Source organism: Engystomops pustulosus, chromosome 5 (genome assembly GCF_040894005.1).
Source record: "Engystomops pustulosus chromosome 5, aEngPut4.maternal, whole genome shotgun sequence".
NCBI classification, from domain to species: domain Eukaryota; kingdom Metazoa; phylum Chordata; class Amphibia; order Anura; family Leptodactylidae; genus Engystomops; species Engystomops pustulosus.
This window is the reverse complement of record NC_092415.1, coordinates 173510424-173534653: the sequence shown is the minus strand read 5'-3', so window position 1 is coordinate 173534653 and position 24230 is coordinate 173510424. Positions and strand designations below refer to the sequence as shown.

At 43.3% G+C, this 24230-nt stretch overlaps 1 protein-coding gene across 1 annotated transcript; it reads left to right on the top strand.

Annotated features, from left to right (window-relative positions):
• The first annotated feature begins 16404 nt into the window (after window positions 1–16404).
• LOC140134246 (uncharacterized) lies at window positions 16405–24024 on the top strand. The gene is made up of 9 exons (XM_072154833.1): window positions 16405–16520; window positions 18569–18613; window positions 19767–19865; window positions 19964–20141; window positions 20494–20561; window positions 21477–22404; window positions 22546–22583; window positions 22842–22959; window positions 23161–24024. Exons 1-8 carry the CDS (start codon window positions 16406–16408, stop codon window positions 22937–22939), a joined length of 1569 nt encoding a protein of 522 aa, XP_072010934.1. The 5' UTR covers window position 16405; the 3' UTR covers window positions 22940–22959; window positions 23161–24024.
• The last annotated feature ends 206 nt before the right edge of the window (window positions 24025–24230 follow it).

Sequence of the window (24230 nt, the reverse complement as noted above, 5' to 3'; positions counted from 1 at the left end):
TGTGTGATATAACGAGCTGTGCACCTGTGTGACCATGGTCAGATTTCTGTCCACTGGAAGTAAACATAGAATCTTTCTATACATGACAGGAAGCAGAGATCTAGAAAACTGTGAGGAATTTATACAGAAAGTATATTGGGAATGTGTATAACTTTTCTTTATACCAACAATATCAATTACTTGTTGAAATGGGAAAAGCCCTTTAATTCAAGGCTGAAGCTTCTGCACGGTCTATATGGATAGTTGTTTTAGCCTGCTCTATAAGTAAACACGCTTTGTGACTGGTGATATGGTACATGTCAGGGAGTAACTCAAACCTTGGTGAAGAGAATTAGCTCCTGCTACTTCTGAATTGGAATCACACATTAGAATTGCTGATTGTACACTAATTATGTTCTGTACTGGAGCCGCAGCTTGATCCCCAGATTTGGTCCTGCACCTCCTAAATGTTTCTTTGATCACTTAGCATACAGGGAGCCGGGCTGCTGCTTTCTATGTCTGATTATCCGGCTCCAGAGGCAAACAGACTTTCCATCTTGTAGGATAAGAGATATTCCACCTATGGAGCAGCTGACATTACGATATTAATAACTTATCCACAGGACTGATCATCAACATAAGATTAGCATAATTCAGACCTGCCATTTGTCTCCATAATGCTGCTATGCAATGCCCTCGCTGCATTTATCATACGACATATTGACAAACATTTCTATGTCTTTAACGGAATTGAGAGATGTAAAGGAGATACAAGGATGGGTTAAAAAGCAGAGAGAAATCTGTGGAGGATGAAGAGATTCACCATACCTTCCAGAAAGGTTGTACAAATGGAATATCGCAAAACAATATGTAAAAAAAGTGACTACTCTGCTCAATTACATCTCAACCTGAACGGTAAAACCCCTGGGAACATAAGATGCATCATTATAGGCAAACGGTAGCATCTACGGTAGTTTACACTGTATATTGCTTCCTGGATAGGGCTTGATATGAAGGAGCTCGGTACTAAGTGATATATCTTGCCAATCGGTAAATCAGATTCCAATTTATCCTGTAAATGTTCTTTATTCTTGATGGAGGGCATCGACATGACATATATTACCTAGAGAGAGTAAGCTGTATACCCTTCACCCATACATAAGAACTTTATCATATAGTGCTAATGATAAAGATGCAAAAATCCCAATGAGTAAGGGTCCCGCTGATGGTCTTCAGTTTAAAGCTAGGTGTGCCGATGTGCAATGTCAGACTGAGGCGCTTAGTGCCCGCCAGTGAAATTGGTTCCACCGTATATACTATGTATAAAGCGGTAGTTCTGAGAATTTTGCAAAGAAACTTTAACATGAATGTATTACATGGGGACAATACAAAACTTACATAACTACATAGAAAAAGCACCAGAACCAAGATTACTACATGAATACTACACCAGTACCAAGCCTTGGGCATAAAAACAGTGCAGGAACCAAGATTACTATATAGATATGTTAACAGACCCAAGATTACTTCCAGGTTATAGCACCAGAACCAAGCTTGCTACATAGATACAGGACCAGAACCAATATTACTACATACATATGGTACCAGAACCATACATACAGGACTGGAATGAAAAGTACCACATAGAACCAAGAACCAAGCTTACTACATAGACAAAGAATCATAACCAAACCTACAACATGTAATGCTAGTATATATCGATGTGTGTAGTACATGTAATGCTGGTATATATTGATGTGTGTGGTAAATTAATTTTTGGTTTATATTTGTAAGTGCAGGATATTATTATGTACCTTTTATTCATTGATGGTATATATTTATGTGTGCGACCCAGTCATTGTAATCTATGTGGGTATATTCATTCCTGTACTATATTTATGTGTATTCTACATTGTTTTTGGTATAAGCATCGCAGGTATTTTCAATGGAGGGACATTTTTTTTCTATTTTACACTATATTCATGTCTGGAAGGCCTTATTGTAGATGTTTCCATACCAGTTGGCCTTTATTATTATTTTTGGGGGGCATTTCATTTTTACCGTTAGGATCGGTCCTAATGCGGCCGCGTTGGGGGAGGGGGCACAATTTTGCATGTCTGCCTAGGACACCAAAGTGCCTCATCCCGGTTATGTATCAGATGGTCAACGTGTAGATATCCTCACAGAAGCAGATAACAGAGATTTACATCACAGGGAAAATGAAGTAGAATTGTGAGCTCATAGGTCATACTAGCACTAACTATAAATCTGGTGACAGGCAGATAACATCAGGGTATCTCAATTTAATTTTCTACTTCTACCTGTCTGCCATAAGAGCTTCTTCCAGCCACAGCTTATCTCTGCTGATTTAGCAGAAAAACTTTAGGCTCCTCATCTCCTCCACTTTCTTATCACAAGCTTAATACTGTTCTCTTGCTCCCCTGGATATCACTATTGTGCTCCCACATTAGCCAATATAGTAACAGTGCTCTCACAGTAGCCAATACAGTAGTGGTGTCCCCGAAGTATAGTCACAGCGCTTCCATAGCATCCAATATAGTAACAGTGCCCCCACAGTATCCAAAATGCTCACAGTGACCCCATGGTAGTCAATATAGATATAGGGCCCCATAGTAGCCTATCAGTGCACCCAAAGTAGCCACTATATTAATAGCCCCATAGTATCCAAAATAGATAGTGCCCCCAAAGTAGCCACTTTAGTAACTGTGCTCCCACAGTAGCCAATATAGTCAAAGGGGCACCAACACTAGCCAATATAGTCACAGAGCCCCTACAGTAGCCACTATAGTAGCAATGCTCCCACAGTAGCCAATATAGTCATAGGGGCCCCAACACTAGCCAATATAGTCACAGAGACCCTACAGTAGCCACTATAGTAGCAATGCTCCCACAGTAGCCAATATAGTCATAGGGGCCCCAACACTAGCCAATATAGTCACAGAGCCCTTACAGTAGCCAATATAATAACAATGCTCCCACAGTAGCCAATAAAATAACGGTGCCCAAACAATAGTCAATATAGTTACAGGGCTTCCACAGTAGCCACTAGCCATAGTGACCCCCAGCAGCCAATAGTTACAGAGCTCCCACTGTAGCCAGGTTACAGGGTCCTCTGTAGCCAAGTCACAAGGCCACTTCTCATCCAAATGATTAATTTAAACCTATATTTGCCTCTCCTGAACTGTATTTCCAAATAATAAATGAACTCCCCTCTGCTGGTGAAGTCCTCCATCCTTACTTGTTGCTGTAGTGCGAGTCAGGATGGACATGAAGGAAGCATGAAGGTTTAATGTCATCATGGGTCAGAGTTAGAGATGAGCGAGACCCCCAGACGAAGGCTCGTTCCGAGCCGAAACGTACGTCGGGGACACGGCCTCTCCCTGACAGTGGTTCTACATTTGACTGGGTAAGATCCTGCCTTTATGCACTTTAGCCAACCTTTTGGCCACACAGCTTACAAGATAGCGTTATTACTTGCTCACAAGCAATATACAGTCCATAAATACCCAGTCTACCCGTTTAAACCGTAACGGGTTTCTATTTACTATTCCACCATCTGTCTCGGAGTTTGGCCGCTCCTTCTGTTCTGTGCCACATCACTCATGTTTTTAATACAATTTTATTGCATTCAATTGTCATTTTGTGAATTTTGTATATGTGTTATTAATAAAGAATCATCTTTGTATGCACATCTCTAGTTTGTCCCCCCTCTTTTTCTCTCCAGTCGGAGGGTAAATGTTTTTTCTGTCTGTCTCCAGGGACCTTTAAAACTAGGTGCGGTCACATATAAGGGGCATTACTATTGGACCGAATACTTGGCCATTGTCTATATTAGTTCAAGACTGTTGTCTTACTAAACACAACCCCCTACCTGTATCCAACCCTTCATTTAGAGATGAGCGAACATACTCGTCCGAGCTTGAGCATTAGCGTACTCGAAACTGCTCGTTGCTCGGACGAATACTTTGCCCGCTCGAGAAAATGGCATCTCCCGCCGTTTTGCTTTTTGGCGGCCAGAAACAGAGCCAATCACAAGCCAGGAGACTCTGCACTCCACCCAGCATGACGTGGTACCCTTACACGTCGATAGCAGTGGTTGGCTGGCCAGATCATGTGACCCTGGAATAGACTAGCCCCTGCCTGCGCTGCTCGGATCATTCTGTGTCTGGATGCCGCTAGGGAGAGAGCTGCTGCTGGTCAGGGAAAGCGTTAGGGTATTCTATTAGCTTACTGTTAGGCAGGAGTGATTCTACAAGAACCCAACAGCCCTTCTTAGGGCTAGAATAGCGTTATACATTTTTTTTTTTTATTTGCAGCTAGTACCATATTGTGAGGAATTTGCAGGGGGACTTGCTACCGTTGTGTTTAGCTCTTAGTGACACACATATCCACCTCAAACACCAAAGTGGGACAATTTATTAGGGGTTTGATTTCAATTAGGCACAGTCTGCCAGTTTCTTTTTATTTTACGTTTATTTTTTCATAACTCAGCGTCATCTCATCTGGCATAGCAATGTGCTTTCATACTTGGCTAGAAAATAGCCATAGGAGAATCCAAACGGCTTACTTACGCCTACAATAGCGTTATATATTTTATTTCTGGTTGATCTGCTAGTGGCTGGCCTTGCTGTAGTGCATCTACTACCATATTGTGAGGAATTTGTAGGGAGACTTGCGACCGTTGTGTTTAGCGCATAGTGACGCACATATCCATCGCAAAGACCGAAGTGGGACAATTTATTAGGGGTTGGATTGAAATTAGGCACAGTCTGCCATTTACTTTTTATTTTACGTTTATTTTTTCATAACTCAGCGTCATCTCATCTGGCATAGCAGTGTGCTTTCATAGTTGGCTAGAAAATAGCCATAGCAATAGGATAGCATCGTTTGGTTTTAAAAACTAAAAAACACAAAAAAAAAAAAAAAACACAAAAAAAAGTAAAAAAAAAATAAAAGTTATAACTTTCATTTTCAAAATGTTTAACCCGAGGGCTAGGGGTAGAGGACGAGGGCGGGGACGTGGGCATCCAACTACTGCAGGGGTCGGAGGCCGTGGTCCTGGGCGGGGTGAGACACCACCTGCTGATGAGGGAGCAGGGGAACGCCGCAGAGCTACACTCCCTAGGTTCATGTCTGAAGTTACTGGGACTCGTGGTAGAGCACTGTTGAGGCCAGAACAGTGCGAACAGGTGATGTCGTGGATTGCCGACAATGCTTCGAGCAATTTGTCCACCAGTCAGTCTTCCACGCAGTCCACCCATGTCACCGAAATCGGCACTCCTCCGGCTCCTGCACCTCAGCCTCCTCCCCCCCAGTCTGCCCCCTCCCAGGAAAATTTGGCATTTGAACCGGCATACTCTGAGGAACTGTTTTCTGGACCCTTCCCACAGTCACAAACCACTTGTCCGGTTGCTGCTGATCAATTTTCCGATGCCCAGGTTTTCCACCAGTCGCAGTCTGTGGGTGATGATGACCTTCTTGACGTAGTGGAAGAAGTGTGTAAAGAGGTGTCGGACGATGAGGAGACACAGTTGTCAGACAGTGGTGAAGTTGTTGTCAGGGCAGGAAGTCCGAGGGGGGAGCAGACTGAGGGATCGGAGGATGATGAGGTGACAGACCCAAGCTGGGTTGAGAGGCCAAGTGAACACAGTGCTTCTGAGACGGAGGAGAGTCCTCGACCAGAACAGGTTGGAAGAGGCAGTGGTGGGGCCAGACGGAGAGGCAGGGCCAGAGCTGGTGCATCAGCGCCAAATGTGTCACGTAGTGAAGCTCCCGTGGCGAGGGCTCCCGCGGCGAGGGATAGATTTTCAGAAGTCTGGAGGTTCTTTAAGGAAACACCGGATGACCGACGGACTGTGGTGTGCAATCTTTGCCAAACCAGGATCAGCAGGGGTTCCACCACTACTAGCTTAACTACCACCAGTATGCGCAGGCATATGAATGCTAAACACCCCACTCAGTGGCACCAAGCCCGTTCACCTCCGGCCGTGCACACCACTGCTCCTTCCCCTGTGTCAGCTGATAGTCAGCCCCCTGCCCAGGACCCTGGCACAAAAACCCCATCGTCGCCTCCACGATCCTCCACAGCATCCACCAGCGTTCAGCTCTCCATACCCCAGACGCTGGAGCGGAAAAGGAAATATAGTGCAACCCACCCGCACGCCCAAGCCCTTAATGTCCACATCTCCAGATTGCTTAGCCTGGAGATGCTGCCCTATAGGCAACCTCATGGCGGCGGCCGCCCCTCGGTATTCGGTCCCCAGCCGCCACTACTTTTCCCGATGTGCCGTCCCAGCCCTGCACCAGCACGTGTCAGACAACATCATCCGTGCCCTGACCAACGCCGTTTCTGACGGGCAGGGCCACTATATATCGCTGACGGCACATTGGGTTAACTTGGTGGAGGCTGGGACCGAGTCTGAACCTGCGGCTGGTCATATACTGCCGACGCCGAGGATTGCGGGGCCTACCTCGGTCCAGGTCTTTCAGGCCTATTATGCCTCCTCCTCCTCCCACCCCTCCTCCACCTCCGAACTACCATCCGTGGGCATGGCGCCATCAGTCGCTAGCTCTAGGCACAGCAGCAGTGCCGTCGCTAAGCGACAGCAGGCGGTGCTCAAACTGCTGAGCCTAGGCGATAAAAGGCACACCGCCCAAGAACTATTACAGGGCATCACGGCACAGACTGATCTGTGGCATCACGGCACAGATGCTGCCACTCTCAGGGCAGCGCAGCGCCGCCTCCAACTGCCCGCTCACCGACTGTTGTGCGACGTGCCCACGAGGTGGAATTCAACATTAACCATGTTATCCAGAGTTTACCAGCAGCGCAGAGCGATTGTAGACTGCCAGATGTCAACTTCCACCAGAACTGGTAGTCAGGTCAGTCAGCTTCCTCAAGTCTACAATGAGGAGTGGACGTGGATGTCTGATATCTGTCAGGTGCTGAGTAACTTTGAGGAGTCAACACAGATGGTCAGTGGTGATGCCGCCATCATCAGCCTCACCATCCCGCTGCTTGGCCTGTTGAAAAACTCTCTGATCAGCATGAAGTCGGAAGCTTTGTGCTCGTCACAAGAGACGGGGGAAGAAGATTCCCAAAGCACCCTCAGGTCTGTTTCTCAGCGCATATCGGAGGAGGTGGAGGAGGAAGAGGAGGAGAATGTTGGCGAGACACAAGAGGGGTCCATTGTTCAGTCCTTCACTGTTCAGCGTGTATGGGCAGAAGAAGAGGAGTTGGAGGAGTTGGAGGAGGAGGAAATGGGCAGTCAGGCCAGTGAGGGGAGTGAATTCTTACGCGTTGGGACTCTGGCGCATATGGCAGATTTCATGCTAGGCTGCCTATCCCGTGACCCTCGCGTTCAAAGAATTTATTCCAGCACCGATTACTGGGTATTCACTCTCCTGGACCCACGGTACAAGCAAAATCTTTCCACTCTCATCCCTGGAGAGGAAAGGAGTGTGAGAATGCATGAATACCAGCAGGCCCTGGTGCACAAGCTGAAACAGTATTTCCCTTCTGACAGCGCTAGCGGCAGAGGGCGTACTTCTGCGGGACAAGTAGCGAGGGAGAGTAGGCGAGCAGGCAGCTTGTCCAGCACTGGCAAGGGTACGCTTTACAAGGCTTTTGCCAGCTTTATGTCACCCCAGCAAGACACTGTCACCTGTCCCCAGTCTCGGCACAGTAGGGCTGATCTTTACAGAAAGATGGTGAGGGAGTACGTAGCTGACCATACCATCGTCCTAAATGATCACACAGCTCCCTACAACTACTGGGTTTCAAAGCTGGACATGTGGCACGAACTGGCGCTGTACACCTTAGAGGTTCTTGCCTGCCCTGCCGCTAGCGTGTTGTCCGAGCGGGTTTTCAGTGCAGCTGGTGGCATCATCACCGATAAGCGTACACGCCTGCGCTGACAGGCTGACGCTTATTAAGATGAATAAAGCCTGGATTTCTCATAATTTCCAATCTCCACCAGGTGAAGGAAGCTCAACCTGAATAATTTATGCACTCCTCCTCCTCATTTTCCTCCTTCTCCTCCTCTTTGTACACTAAAGCAGAGGAAACTGGCTATTTTTTGACAGGGCCCACTGGCTCTAGCTATAGTACTTTATGCATTTAATTTTTCTGGAGGGCCACCTACCCGGTCCTCTGTTTTAAACAATTTTTGGGACTGCCACATACAGGCACTCAATCTATTCAATTTTTCTGGAGGGCCACCTACCTGCTCCTCTGGTTTGAAAACTTTTTTGGACTGCCACATACAGGCACTCAATCTATTTCATTTTTCTGGAGGGCCACCTACCTGCTCCTCTGGTTTGAAAACTTTTTTGGACTGCCACATACAGGCACTCAATCTATTTCATTTTTCTGGAGGGCCACCTACCTGCTCCTCTGGTTTGAAAACTTTTTTGGACTGCCACATACAGGCACTATCCAAATTAAATTGTCTCCATAGAAGCCTCCACACGTTGTCTCCATTGCTACCTCCAAAAGTCGTCCATATAGCTGCCTCCATACATCGTCCCCTTATCAAACGAGGTGTGTCAGGCAGAAATTTGGGTTGTTTTCATGGATTCCACATCAAAGTTGTTAACTTTGTCGCCACCCTGCTGTGTTATCCACAAAATATACTGCCAAACTTTAATGATTAACCGATATTATTTCAGCGCTTCTTGCGCATCTGTTGATTACACTGCTGTGTAATCCACAAAATATACTGCCAAACTTTTACCATTTACGGATATTATTTCAGTGCTTCTTGCGCATCTGTTTACATTCCCCTCACCCGCCATATCCCAAACTTATAAGAACGCTACTACACTTGATCTTATACAAAAGGTTCTTAGAAGTGCTGTTTGGGGAGTAGCCTAGAGACAGGGGCTTGGATTGGCGAAAGCTCGTCTGGCAGCGGAGCGCCAGTTCCATCTCAAGATCCGACTAACATAGTTTTAACTGCAGCACCTTTAATCTACTACTAGTTCACTGCCTCCATACATCGTCCACTTATCAAACGAGCTGTGTCGGGCAGAATTTTGGGTTGTTTTCATGGCTTCCACATCAAACTTGTTAACTTTGTCGCCACCCTGCTGTGTAATCCACAAAATATACTGGCAAACTTTTATCAAACGAGCTGTGTCAGGCAGAATTTTCAGGTGTTTCACCAGATACATAGTGGAACGCGGCCCATCTGTCGCCGCCATGCTGGAGACCTGAAGTTGCAATCATAGCAGCGCAATATGGATGCCCCATACTGTCACTCTTAATCATGGAACCATTTCCGTAAAACAATTTAAAATAGAACCACTATGCTATTCCATTATTCCTAGGTGAAATATTCAAACGACCCGGCCTGCTTTAAAAATTATAATTTTTTCAAAGTAAACGCTTCTGGCCCCTAGGCCCATTTTGGGTGGGGAGGAGCCGAGAGACAGGGGCTTGGACAGGCGAAATCTCGCCTGGCAGTGGACCGCCAGCTCCATCCCAAGATTAGGCAGCCTCAGAGGCATCCATGCATGCTGCCCCTGCTGTTTTCTGTCCATTTTGCCTCCACGATCCTCCACAGCGTCCACCAATGTCTCATTTCAACTCTCTATACCCCAGACGCTGGAGCACGAGAGGATATGCAGCACATCATCCCCTTATCAAACGAGCTGTGTCAGGCAGAATTTTCAGGTGTTTCACCAGATACATAGTGGAACTCGGCCCATCTGTCGCCGCCATGCTGGAGACCTGAAGTTGCAATCATAGCAGCGCAATATGAATGCCCCATACTGTCGCTCTTAATCATGGAAGTCGTCTCCATGGCTGCCTCCACATGTTGTCCCCTTATCAAAAGAGCTGTGTCAGGCTCATTTTTCGGGTGTTTCACCAGATACGTTATGGAACTTGGTCACTATGTCGCCACCATGCTGTGTTATCGACTAAATATACCTTCAACCTTTTGTTCACATAGGAAATCATTTCACCTCCTTTGGTGAAACCTGAGTCCATTTAGGGTATGTCGCCATGAGACTCTCTAGCCTGCCACTGCTGCCGCTGCCTCTGCATGCCGTCCCCTATAGTGTCAGGGTCAATTATTGGATGTTTTAGATGCTATCTAGCCTCATTCGGTCACTCTGTCATGGCCATGCTGTTGCCCATAATTTTGGCATAATGGTGCGATTAAGCAGCCTCAGAGGCATCCATGCATGCTGCCCCTGCTGTTTCCTGTCCATTTCCGTGGTGTTTCCATCCTTTTCTGAGGTTCCCAGGTGTTTGGCCAAGCTTCCCTGTGCAGAGCCTTGGTCCCCTTGAAAAATGCTCGAGTCTCCCATTGACTTCAATGGGGCTCGTTATTCGAGACGAGCACTCGAGCATCGGGAAAAGTTCGTCTCGAATAACGAGTACCCGAGCATTTTAGTGCTCGCTCATCTCTAGTCAGAGTGCAACACATGCAAGGAAGACTTCCAGCCCTGTGACACTCTGGGGGGGATTTACTAATTCTGGCGCAAGCAAGACTGTCGGCATCAGAGATCAGTCTCTAAAACAGCCCGGTGTTTTAAAGTGGCGCATGGCTGTAAGTAAATAATGGGTAGACGGTAATAATTAGTCTTGAGCCATAAAAATGCCGACATCAATGAGATGTGCGCCAAAATCTTACATGGACTGCGCCTTAATTTTGCTCTCTGACCATTTTTTTTTCCTGGTCTATTGTGCGCAAAAAATCGTGCGTAAAAATGCCGACAAAATACACATAAATGTGACGGACAATGTGGAAAAGTTAGGCCACGCCCACTTGCGCAAAAAAGACGGAGGAGTCGGGATAGTCGCAAACATCTGTTCTTTCTGGCTAAAACTCATTATAAATGATCCGTAACAATTCTGCGCCAAAAAAAAACTGTGTCAATGGTGTCTGAGATGCAGATGACATTGACAGCTTCAGGAATAGTGTTCAAGCTGCCAGTTCTGACTGTATTGAGTACTATTCATGTGACAGGCAGGGACCTTCTATGCTGACGGAAACCCCTCCCATTGCGGCAATTGACAGACATGGCCATCTGTGGATTCAAGGTCATGTTGCAAACACAACAGAAAATCTACCTCTCATATATATGGACAACAGAATTGAAACAATTTTCTTTTTTTTTTATTCAAGTTCCATTGACACTGGTGTATATAGACCTGCGTATGAGTAAGGGACTTAGTTTATAACATCTTTGCGTTGGCTTCATTTGAGAAGATTGGGAGACTCTGCCAAGAGCTTTCGTTTCAGGTTCAGCGACATCTTTTCATGTCCCCCTGGTCCAAGGCCAGGACTGAGACTGCGAAAATATTGTCCCACACTGACATCTAGTGGTTGATTTGAATATACATATGAGAGTGTACAGGGGCACTTTTGATGGTCCTTATGCAAGGAATAAAATTCAATAAGTACGTTTACTTCCCGGAGAAGTGACGAGATGTATCTTATTAGCCTTTACGGTGGTTCTCAAACTTATTAGAAAAGTCCATACACAGTTATCTTCAATCAATTAGAGAAATCGGAGAAAAGAAAAAGTTGGCCACTTCTTTACAAACTTCCTTCTCTATGTGTTCATATTTAATATGGCATACACAACAGGAGAGAGAGGAGCTGAAAAGGATGGATTTTTTTTAGGGACGAATCATTTTGCGCTAGTCCTAGCGCTTCATTTTGCCCCACTAGGCAGAAAACTGGCGCAGCCACAATAATAGAAAATAGATGCAGCAAACACAGAGGACAGGCTCTGAGCATTACACTGATTGGAATTGGAAAGGTAAATTCCCCACCAGAATCCACAGCAAACAATAGACATGCGGCAGATTCTAAATCTATTCCAATGCCCTATGGATTAGTTATGCAGCATGCGGATGTGATTGATATAAATCACTGCACTGCTATTGTATGATGCTGAGGATTTTCTGCCCCACAATCTGGAAGATATGTAGCCCTCTTGCTTGTAACATCTTTCATAATTGCTTAATCTTATTTTATTTTGGTGTCCAGTTTCACGGCAGCAAACACTGTCATCCTTTGAAAAGGCATGAGATTTGTTTAGGACAAAGAAGAAAATGAACTATAATGAAAGACATCACCTGAGCCAGTAGAATATTACCACTGTACAAGGCATTGGTTTGACCTCACCTGGAATATGCTGTCCAGTTCTGGGCACCGGTCCATAAAAATGATGCCCTGGAACTGGAGAGGGTTCAACGTGGAGCCACAAAAATGATAAGGGGTATGGAGGTTCTTAGTTATGAGGAAAGATTAAAACAACTAGATTTATTTAGTCTGGAAAAGAGACGACTATGAGGGGACATGATTAATTTATATAAATACATGAACGGTCCATACAAAAAATATGGTAAGTTGTTTCAGATTAAATCAAATCAGTAGACATGGGAGCACTGTCTCCGGCTGGAGAAATCAAGGTTTAATCACCAGAGACTACAGGGCTTTTTTACTATGAGAACTGTCAATCTGTGGAATAGCCTGCCTCAGGCGCTGGTCACAGCAGGGACAGCAGAGAGCTTCAAGAAGGGTCTAAATAACATTGATGGTTATGTTATATAGAATTGTTTCCCCTAAATCCCTTCCTCATCCAATCCCTTCCCTTCCTTAGTGGAACTTGTTGGACAAGTGTCTTTTTTCAACCGTATAAACTATGATACTATGATACCTGTGCAGGAAAAACCTTGGGTGTGGTTTAAGAATTTAAAATAATATGTTTACCCCTGTTGTGGCTCCTCATCTATGTGTTGTGGCTTTTTGGGCATGCTGGAAATCAGATGGGTCCTGAGGTCACTATTTAGTGGCAGTGCCTGCTGATACTTCTGGCCTAGCTGTGGGGGTCAGTGAACTAAAGGTTGCTACAGTGCTGGATCATACATGCACATACAGAACATATTCACATATATACAGTATATAGACATCATACACAAATATATATAGTATACACACATACAGCATATACACAGCATACACACACACGTACATATAAACAGTATATATATACTTACCAGACTGGTAGTCTTTGTCTGTACCATGCTCCACTCGTTCTCGTAGATGTAGCCCTGCGGGTCGGGTCATGTGAATAGAAGGCGGGCAAACTAGGTGGGCAAAGGGCCGGGCAGGAACGGGGGCCTGGGCAGGGACGGAGTATGCTCCCTTCTCCCTGCAAGGGGGGGAGGGGTTGTGGGTGCGTGGGAGTGCCTCCTCTGCAAGTGCCTCCTCTCCGGGACTAATTGGCTGTGATGCTAGCATGGTGTTCATGACCATTAGGTGAGAGGCGATTGGTCTATGTGCCGCCTCTTAAAGGGCTCAGCAATCTGCCGTCTGAGGCGGGATTTTCATCCCGCCTTGTGGCAGATGCGGCCCTGGCAGTGTCTGCAGAGTGATGATACTTTGTTGATTTCCTCTGTGAAACTGGTAACTAATCATCATGTGGTCATTGTATTTTTGATCATAATAGTATATTGGTCCACCATATCATTTATTTTCATTTGTTTTGGCCAATAAATGAAAATAAATAATAGGGTGGACCCCACATAATTAAAAAAAAAACAATTCTGACCAAAAAAATGATGTAGGGTTCCCCCTATTAATAGAGTATCGCAAAGAAATAAAAAACACTTTTAATTACAAAAAGAAAGTTTTATTGAAAGAAATGCAGACACACCCTCGTTTACCAATTTATTTGGTCCTACGAATCCGAAGTAGTCCACAGCATGCACGGTCCTGGAAGACAAAAAATACAAACACACACACAAAAAAGGGCTTGTTGCCAAGGGGGAGGCGGGCATGCTCGATGTCTAGGGGTGACATGCTCGTTGTCTAGGGGGGGACCATGCTCGTTGCCAAGGGGGGACATGCTCGTTGTCTAGGGGGGACATGCTCGTTGTCTAGGGGGACATGCTCGTTGTCTAGGGGGGGACCATGCTCGTTGCCAAGGGGGGACCATGCTCGTTGCCAAGGGGGGACATGCTTGTTATCTAGGGGGGACATGCTCATTGCCTAGGGGGGGACCCTGCTCGTTGCCAAGGGGGGACATGCTCGTTGTCTAGGGGGGACATGCTCGTTGTCTAAGGGAGACATGCTCGTTGTCTAGAGGGGGACCATGCTCGTTGCCAAGGGGAGACATGCTCATTGTCTTGGGGGGACATGCTCGTTGTCTAGGGGGGACATGCTCGTTGCCTAGGGGGGGCATGCTCGTTGCCAAGGGGAGTGGGGACCATGCTCGTTGCCAAGGGGGGGACATGCTCGTTGCCAAGGGGGGACATGCTCGTTGTCTAGGGGGGACATGCTTGTTGCCAAGGGGAGTGGGGACCATGCTTGTTGCCAAGGGGGGACATGTTCGTTGCCAAGGGGGGACATGCTCGTTGCCTAGGGGGGACATGGTCGTTGTCTAGGGGGGAATGGGGACATGCCCGTTGCCAAGTGGGAGGGGGACACAGTACTACTACTCCTATCCTGTATATATGGGGACACAGTACTACCACTCCAATCCTGTATATATGGGGACACAGTACTACTACTTCTATGCTGTATACCTGCAAATATGCATGTATAGATGATACAAGCATGTACATCTATATTTCCAGTTATATATTCCACAATGGAATCTAACCTCACTCTCAGTAAAGAAAAAATGTAGTCTGGGCTTGTCAGCTGATCAAATTTGGGCTTGGCCAAGTAAGTGACATCATTTGCAAGCCACTGTATTTTTTACAGAATACTGTGAAAATACGGGTTACATACAGACTACATACAGATGTCATACAGCCTGTATTTGCGACCAGAATACAGCTGTAAATACAGGATAGAAAATGCATACGGCCGTGTGAATGTACCCTTAGGGTACATTCACACAGCGGTATGCCCGCCGTGCGGGCATACCGCCGTGTGCTGGAGAGGAGGAGGAGGTGACCCCTCCTCCCTCCATAGAGAATAGCGGCGCACGGCCGCACACACGCCAAAAGATAGAGCATGCTCTATCTTTTTGCGGTGTGCGGGCCGGATCGGTGCCACACATGTGTGGCACCGCATCTGCGCCGCGCCGCTATTGCCGTCTATGGGGACGTACATGCGGCCGCAAATTTGCGGCCGCATGTACGTCCCCGCAGACGGCCATGTGAATGTGCCCTTAGTCTTCATGATGCAGAACCCTGAGACTATCACAGAGCAGGTGGATTTATACAGAGACCTGATTACACACAGGGGGATTATATTCATCATCATCAATGACTGATTAGGACGACACTGGATCATTCAGAAATCTGAACTTCTGGAGGGAGTTTGCTGCACTGAAAGTAAAGGGGCCGAGTAATATTGCACATTTCACTTTTCAGTTTCTTTTTTACAAAAGTTTAAAATATGGAATAAATTTCGTTTCACTTCACAATTGTGTCCCACTTGTTGTTGATTCTTCAACAAAAAATTATAATTTTATATCTTTATGTTTGAAGCCTGAAATGTGGAAAAAAGTAGAAAAGTTCAAGGGGCGGAACACATTCACAAGGCTCTATACATTATATATATATATCTATATATATTTCCTAAATATTTAGGTCATTATCTAGGTCCTCTGTGGATAACACTACCGGATTTGACGCTTATTTCATAAATTGTATGTATTCTAAAGCACAGTATAAACATGTAAATGGAGATCATTGTAAAAGAAAACTGATCAAAATTTGAGAATATTTTCACATACCTGCAAGTTATTATTGTTAAACTGGCACCTGGTACTAATTTCCTTAAAGAGGTTTTCCCATAGGATAAGGCCTAACTTGCTGATCGGTGGAGGTGTCAGTGATGAGACCCACACAGATCATGAAAATGAGGGGTCCGATGGGGTCACAGTTACTTCAGCTGTACCTCTTGTCACTCCTGGAGAGTAATGGAGCAGACGGCCGCACATGAGCGTTCTGCTTCATTCATCTCAATGGAGTGACGGAAATTGCTGAGAGAGGCGCCTGGCGATCTCCGTCAGCTCCATAGAGATAATTGTAGGGGTTGATTCATTGGAAAACCCCTTTAATTATCTGACAAACCCTATTAAACCGGCGCCTAATTTTCTACTTTTAACTGACTTTGCAAAAATGTTGTTCCTTTCCAAACCCTCTTTCTAAAGAAAGTAAAGAATTTTAGTTTTTTTTCTTGAAAGAAAAATACAAAGATGACGGAATCTCTTGAAGGTGATTTGAAGGTTTAATTTTAAAAACAGCTCTTCCTGAAAGCAGCCAATCAAATGTGGGATACCATAGCCCCGCCCACTGTGAAACCAACCAATCAGTGGTAAGATCTCAATCTCCACCCACTTGACTTGGAATATTCTGTGATGTCACAATGAGGGAGGTTCTGTGTCTTGCTTGGAGAAGCACATTTTGTAGACAGATTTAGAGATGTATCCAGGCAACATGCTGCTACGATTTTTGCTGATCATCAACATCCTCCTACCATCTGTGACCTGCGCCCCTATTCCCAGCCAGAAGAAGCCCAAAGCTGCGCACGATGGAGGTAAATATTATACCAGATATATACTGAATGTGGGGTTATTGCTAAAAACTACACAATGTTAGTTAGGTTTCACTCCAGAATTGTTATTTTATGGATAATGCAAAAATTTACTAAAACAGACCAGTTATCCGTTATTGTCCGTTATCCGCTATCCAGGGATCCGTAATTGTTGTGTCAGAGCGTCTATATGGACTTTATCATTGGTGCTATTATTGGATTTATTATTTTTGATATAATGGTAGTTGATACCTGTATAAGTTAACAACCCGTTAAAGTAAAAATGAAGCCGCCCCATATATTTTTATAGTGGTATATTTTCTTATATCACTACATAAGTAGCCCTGGCACTTACCCCACCAGCTCATACATAATATTTCCCACCAATCCCCCAGGGCAGCAAGCATTGGGGGATTGGGAAATATTGTATATGAGCTGATGGGGTTAGTGCCAGGACAACTTATTCATCCCAGGATCAGTAACTACTCCTCCCCCATGACTCTTATATTGGATCCTTCATCCTGGATAATGTCATATTAAAATTTATTTAAAATTTATATTAAAATTTATTTTAGAGATAAGACTTGTGATAGAAGGAAATATCCTGAGATATATGACCCTACTTCATGCTTAGTGACAGTTCCGGGGACTACATTGTGACATCACTACATGCGGAACTCTGTTTCCCCGGGTGATGATGTCACAATGGTGATAGAATCCAGTTGTGATGTCACTAAATCTGTAGGAACATTGTGGGTTGTGTATCTTTATTTCTGCTAGTTTAATTGTCTCATTTTTGCAACTTTTACAATTTTTTGCGACTTTTCACTGCGACTTTTGCTGTTGTTTTTCAAGTGCACCTTGTGCAGTGTCTTATGTATCTTTATTTTCGAGATGTCCTATTTTTCACTTAATTATCACTTTTTTTGCGACATTTTAGCCGCAAATCTGCACCTGGTCCAGGGCGGGTGTAAAGGAAGAGGTCACACGGGGCTTTAAAGGGGTTGTCCCATTTCAGCAAATTAATGCTATTGTTTGTATTCTAAAAATGTATACAACTTTCCAATATACTTTCTGTATCAATTCCTCATGGTTTTCTGGATCTCTGCTTGCTGTCACTCTATAGAAAGCTTCTGCGTCTACTTCCAGTGGACAGAAATCTGACCATGGTCACACAGGTGCACGGCTCGTTATATCACCCACATCTGATTACTCTCTGTGATATAACGAGCTGTGCCACTGTGTGACCATAGTCAGATTTCTGTCCACTGGAAGTAGACGCAGAAGCTTTCTATAGAATGACAGCAAGCAGAGATCTAGAAATGTGTGAGGAATTGATACAGAAAGTATATTGGAAAGCTGTATAACGTTTTATAATACAAACAATAACATTACTTTGCTGAAATGGGAAGACCCCTTTTAATGCATTACAACACTTGAGAAGAGCAGATTTGCCTAATTACATTGCAGTTAACATGTTGTTTACAAAACGCGTATGCTTTAACGCAATGTTTTTTAAAAAAAATATGTTTAACGCTATGTTAGTGCATGTGTTAACATCTTGTTAACAAATGTATTTTGTCAATGTAACGTTAACAGCAATGTAATTAGAAAAATTATTTTCTTTGCTGTTATGATGCAACAAAATGTATAATAAAGAAGCCAAAAGTTGCACCTGCCAGAATAGGAACAGCTAAACATGTATCACAGGAGACATGATCCATGTGCCCACTGAGTGATGTTACACTGAGAGGTTTCCTTTGGATAAGATCAATGTAATTACAATAAGCGACAAATCTCCAGGAGAAAATGCTGTTGAGAATTTCTTCTAATTCTGAATCTCAGCATCTGTGGATGGTTCTCGTATCCGTACCCGCAGATATGATCTGGGATCGGTGTACAATGCAGGTTAGGGCATTACCAGATACACTGAATATAGGGTTAGTGCTAACAATACAAACAGGACAATGCTCACAGGACATATAGGGAAGACATGGAGATACTTATTTGGTCAGAGCGGTTGTTCTTTAACATCTCTTTTTATTTTCTAGGCATCAAATCGGATATACTTATGAGCCCCTGCTCTGCCACCTGTGGTAAGTCACTCAGTACAGAACTATCACATCCAGTATAAGGAACTAATAGGACCCTAGTAATTATATGACACTCTGTTTTATTAGGGAAACACACATAAAGTCCTATAAAATAAAATGGATGTTTCTTCATGTTTTACTGGTAACGTCCTATGTGGCCTCCCATTATGTCATCACCAAACTCAATTCTCCGGTCTGTGCCCCATGTAAACGTGGGTACGGAAGCCGCACTGCTCTCAGCTTCCGGCTGGCTGAGGTGGCTGCCCACGCCAACCAGTCCCTATTGCCAGCGCTGTATATACAAGACGGGTAGGCGTTACTTTAATACCTTAAGATTTTCTTTGATTCTCTGAAACTGTGGCCCTAGAGTTACCTCTAGAAATGCTCCTAGTCCTGGATTAGATCATTGAACCAAATACAGGATGGATCATTTATATGGATACACCTAAATAAAATGAGAATGTTTTTGCATGGGAATGGCCATTTTGAAGTCAGCCATTTTGGATCCTTTATTTTTTTCCAATGGGAAGAGGGTCATGTAACACATCAAACTTATTGAGAGTTTCACAATAAAAACAATGATGTGTTTAGTTTTAACATAACTTTATTCTTTCATGACTTATTTACCGGTTTATGACAACTTACAAAAAGTGCTGCCCATTGTGTTGGGTTGTCAATGCAACCATCCTCTTTAACTTTTGAGACACTGATAGCAACACCACAGAAGAAATGCTTCCTCAGGCTTGCAGTAGTTGTTGTTTCAGATGCTGCACATCTCGAATCTTCACAGCATAGACAATTGCCTTCAGATGACCGCAAAGATAAAAGTCTTAGGGGGTCAGATAAGGAGACCTTGGTGGCCCTCTTCCCATTTAAAAAAAAAGGTGGAATTCAAAATGGCCGCCATGGTTAACACCCATCTTGAAAAGTTTGCCCCCTCCCATATACTAATGTGCCATAAACAGGAAGTTGATACCATAAACCAAGCCTTATTTTATTTCGGTGTCTCCATATAAATGGCCCACCCGGTACATCATGTATATATTAGTAGTTTCAACAAATAACATTTGTTCTTCCTGATCTTTTCTACTTGAATTCAATGTGAATTGATAGATTACAAAAACTTCTCACAAATCACTGGTCAATTATTTTTCAGGAATTGGAACAAGAGAAATTTATAAGACAAGAGGATGCCCAAAGGAAAAGGAGATATGCTTGATAAGAACAGAGCCCTGTAAGAGAGTGGATTGTGGATGTAAGTCACCTACTAGAATTGCATCGTCAATACATTTCAGACAGACACAAAGTTTATTGATAGTTTATTAATAATTTATGTTTTTTTATCTGTTCTAGCGGAGAAGAACATCAGCCCAGAGAAGAATTTTAAGATCATATTAACATCATTCCTATTCTATGCCATCAGTACCTTAACATCAATTCTTTTTAACATCAAATTAATAATCTGCACAGTTTCCATCATACTCGTCGCCATCATTATAATATGCAGCATTATCTATTACATCAGGAAAAAGTAAGTATTGTGAATAATGATTTTATTGCCAATTCCGCACATAGCTATAAATAGTGGATATCCGACTGAGGTACCGGGGACCCCATCGGACCCTCCGTCCTGGTTATATTGTGAGACCCCACTGATCAGCCAGTTAGGCTCTATCCTGTGGATAGGACCTAACTTGGTTTGTGGGACAACCCCTTTAAGATATATCATGATATAACTACTAGTTGTCACAGACACGAAATATAAATGTAACAATGTTTAATAGATATAAATAGATAACATGAATAAAGAAATATGTGAGGCTTTATTACATTTTCCAGTTTTACTTATTAAGTGTTTAACTTCTATTTTTACAATTTTAAAGAAAAGAGAAGCAAAAGAAAGATGATATAGAATTAGGAAAAGATGAAAAGAAAAAAGCTGAGATCATTGGTAAGTACAACCTCATGAAAACCTCCTTTCCCCATTCCTGAAGAAAATAGTCACCTCCTCCGACGTTGGGTCTGGTAATGGGGATTCTTAATGATGTGGCTTTTGTAGGGGTTTTCCTTTCCCAATTATGGGATCTTCACCTGTCTCTAGGATAGATACAGCCCCCCCCAGGCTCCATACTGAGGCAGATACTGATTGATGTAACTGTTATAAGAATGAATTGAGAGAAGGTCATTCAACTTTATGGTCTCCATTAACTTCTGTGTGAGTCACTGACCAAAAGTACCACCAGGATGAAGATAATTCAACACCAAACTCACTTACATGCTGGTGTGTACCACTTCTAGCAGGATCTTTTCTTTTAGCTTCTCATGCCCTGATTTTTAAGGAAATTGTCTATTAATTATTATGCAAATGAGCCTGAGGGGCTCCAGGCTACATAGGTGTTAATGGAACCTGGGGCCCTCAGGCTCATTTGCATAATTAAACACTTTATTTTGTAAAAAGAAGGGCATAAGAACCTAAAAGAAGAGAAGATCTTACCAGGGGGGTGCACACCAGTATGTCAGTGTTCTGCTATTCTTCATCCTGGTGGTACATGTCCTTTAAGCCACAGCCCTTTGGACCAGCTGTAAAACTGTATAAAGCTCTAGATAAATGCTCTATGAAACATTTAGACTTTTCAGTGCAAATTATGAAACAATTCTGCCCTAAAGTCTCACTGTCCATAGATATGTTTTCATAAATGTTTACAAGAAGAAAAAGTTGCTGGTAAACAAAAACCTTCTGCTGGTAAGTCCTTAGAGCATTTATTCTGAAAATGTTATCCAGAATTACTTTCTATGAAATTCCATAATCTTATGTTTCTTAAACCAGTAGGCTAAATAGAATCAACAGAGTTTTTTTCTTTTACAGTTCAAATAGAAAGACATTCCACTCCACCTCCTCCTGCCCCTCCTCTGCCTCTTCCACCCCCACCTCCTCCACGCCCACCTCCGCCTCCTCCACCCCCACCTCTGCCTCCTCCGACTCCTCCCCAACCACCACTTCCACCTCTTCTTCCTCCTGCACCTACTCCCACTCCCCTTCTTCCTAAACCTCCTACTCCACCTCCTTCCCCTCTAGCTCCACCTCCTCCTACTTCTCCCCAATCTCCACCTATTCCTCCTTCTGTACCTACTCCCACTTCTCCTCCTACTAAACCTCCTACTCCACCTCCTTCCCCCCCTCCCTCTCTAGCTCCACCACTTCCCACTGCTACTTTTCCCAAAATACCTCTTCCACCTCTTTCTCCTCCTGAACCTCCTACTCCACCTCCAGATTCGCCTCCTCCCACTCCTCCTCCCCAACCACTATCTCCACCTCTTTCTCCTTCTGCTCCTACTTCCGCTCTCCCTCCTCCTGACCCTCCCACTCCACCTCCTATTCCTATTCCTTTAGATTCGCCTCCTCCCATTCCACCCCAAACACTATCTCCACCATTTCCTCCTTCTGCTCCTACTCCCACTCCCCCTCCTCCGCAACCTTCTCTTCCTCCCCCTTCTGCTCCTCCCCCTTCTCCTCCACCTCCTACTCCTCCTAGTCCTCCCCAATCACCACCTCTACCTTTTAATACTCCTGTTTCTACTCCCACTTCCCCTCCTCCTGACCCTCCTTCTCCTCCTCCACCTCCTCCCACTCCTACCCCTTCCCAACCACCACCTCCACCTCTTCCATTTCCTACATCTACTCCCACTCCTCGTCCTCCCATTCCACCTTATGTTGCCCAGAGAGCCAGCCGAGCTAAAGCCAACTTGTTAAAAGAATTAAAGAGCCGCTATAAAAACATCACTGATGCCCCACAGTAAGTTCTCCTAACTTTGTTAGATGCCTTATATGTTTTGTCGAAAATTAGGACATTGACTAAATAATTAAAGATTTGACATGAAATCCTATTTTGTGTATTATTCCTATGTAACATCTTTATTTCTCTAACCTTACTTAGAAACGAAAATCTTGAAGAACAGAAGAACCCGAACGCTTGTAAGTATAAAGATGTGAAATACTTCTTTTATCCCATAATCTTGTGTAGGGATTAATAAAGGACTGATCGCCACAATAAGCAGGACAATTCTACTGGTTATATGCATTGTATAAAGGAAACATCTGACATTGATCACATAGTATTGGGTATCTACTGTACTGGGTCTCCAGCTCTAGGCTGACATTGGAATAATGAAGAATTAATGTCCATGTCCATGAAATGAGCAGCTATTCTTATAGAGATTGTCTCTTTTTCAGACCTAAAACCATCTGCACCTCCAAGTCCAAAAGAGCAAGAACAAAGTCCATCCAATTCCCGAGCCTCCTTCTCCGAAGGATCGGGGAGGCTCTTTTAGGAGCCCCCCGATCCCATTCAGTAAGTTTTTATGATTTTTTAAATAAATTTATGTTATTTATAAACTCTTTGCATATGAAAGAAATGAGCTATAAAGGTAAAACAGTCCAGAAATGAAACATCTTATGACGTCTATGGTTATGTGTTCTCCAGTCTTCTGTGAAGTCCTTACTATTAGGGATGTAGTTACCTAAAGTGTATTTTATGTGTTCTGTTCAACAGCCATCAATATGTCACCCCAGCACCGAGCCTCCACAACTGTTACCATCTGTCATCCGTCTCCTCCATAACAAATAATCTGCCGCCAACTATTATAAGCCGCCGCCAACCGTCCCAGCCAAGCCCCACAAGCCGCAACCAAAAATGTATTCCTGCCGTCCGTCCTGCCGCCATGACTGTGTATATATGTAAATAGTGTGTGTGTATATATGTGTGTAAATATGTAGATAGGATGTAAATATGTAGATAGGGTGTAAATATGTAAATTTGTAAATTTGTAGATAGTGTGTAAATACGTAAATATGTAGATAGGGTGTAAATATGTAAATTTGTAAATATGTAGATAGGGTGTAAATATGTAGATAGTGTGTAAATATGTAGATAGGGTGTAAATATGTAAATTTGTAGATAGTGTGTAAATATGTAAATATGTAGATAGGGTGTAAATATGTAAATTTGTAAATATGTAGATAGCGTGTAAATATGTAAATTTGTAAATATGTAGATAGCGTGTAAATATGTAAATAGGGTGTATATATGTAAATTTGTAAATATGTAAATAGTGTGTAAATATGTAAATTTGTTAATATGTATAAATGTAAAAATGTAGATAGTGTGTAAATATGTGGATAGTGTGTAAATATGTAAATTTGTAAATATGTAAATTTTAAATATGTAAATATGTAGATAGTGTGTAAATATGTACATTTGTATATATGTAAATTTGTAAATATGTAAATTTGTAAATATGTAGATAGTGTGTAAATATGTAAATATGTATATATGTAAAAATGTATAGATGCAAATATGTAGATAGCGTGTAAATTTGTACATTTGTATATATGTAAATTTGTAAATATGTAAATATGTAGATAGTGTGTAAATATGTAGATAGTGTGTAAATATGTAAATTTGTAAATATGTATATATGTAAATATGTAAATACCAAACATTGCCTTGTGTGTTCTTTTATTTCTATTCTATTATAAAGCTTTTATGATCTATGACACTGTGATCCAGTAACATTATATACATCTGGTATATGATGTGTTATAAAATGTTTTGTACTACAG

Coding starts and splice junctions, on each gene's coding strand:
- LOC140134246 (XM_072154833.1), top strand. CDS start 16,406: ATGTATCCAGGCAACATGCTGCTACGATTTTTGCTGATCATCAACATC. Junction 20,142..20,493: donor ATCTATTACATCAGGAAAAA/GTAAGTATTGTG, acceptor ACAATTTTAAAG/AAAAGAGAAGCAAAAGAAAG. Junction 22,584..22,841: donor ACAGAAGAACCCGAACGCTT/GTAAGTATAAAG, acceptor TCTCTTTTTCAG/ACCTAAAACCATCTGCACCT.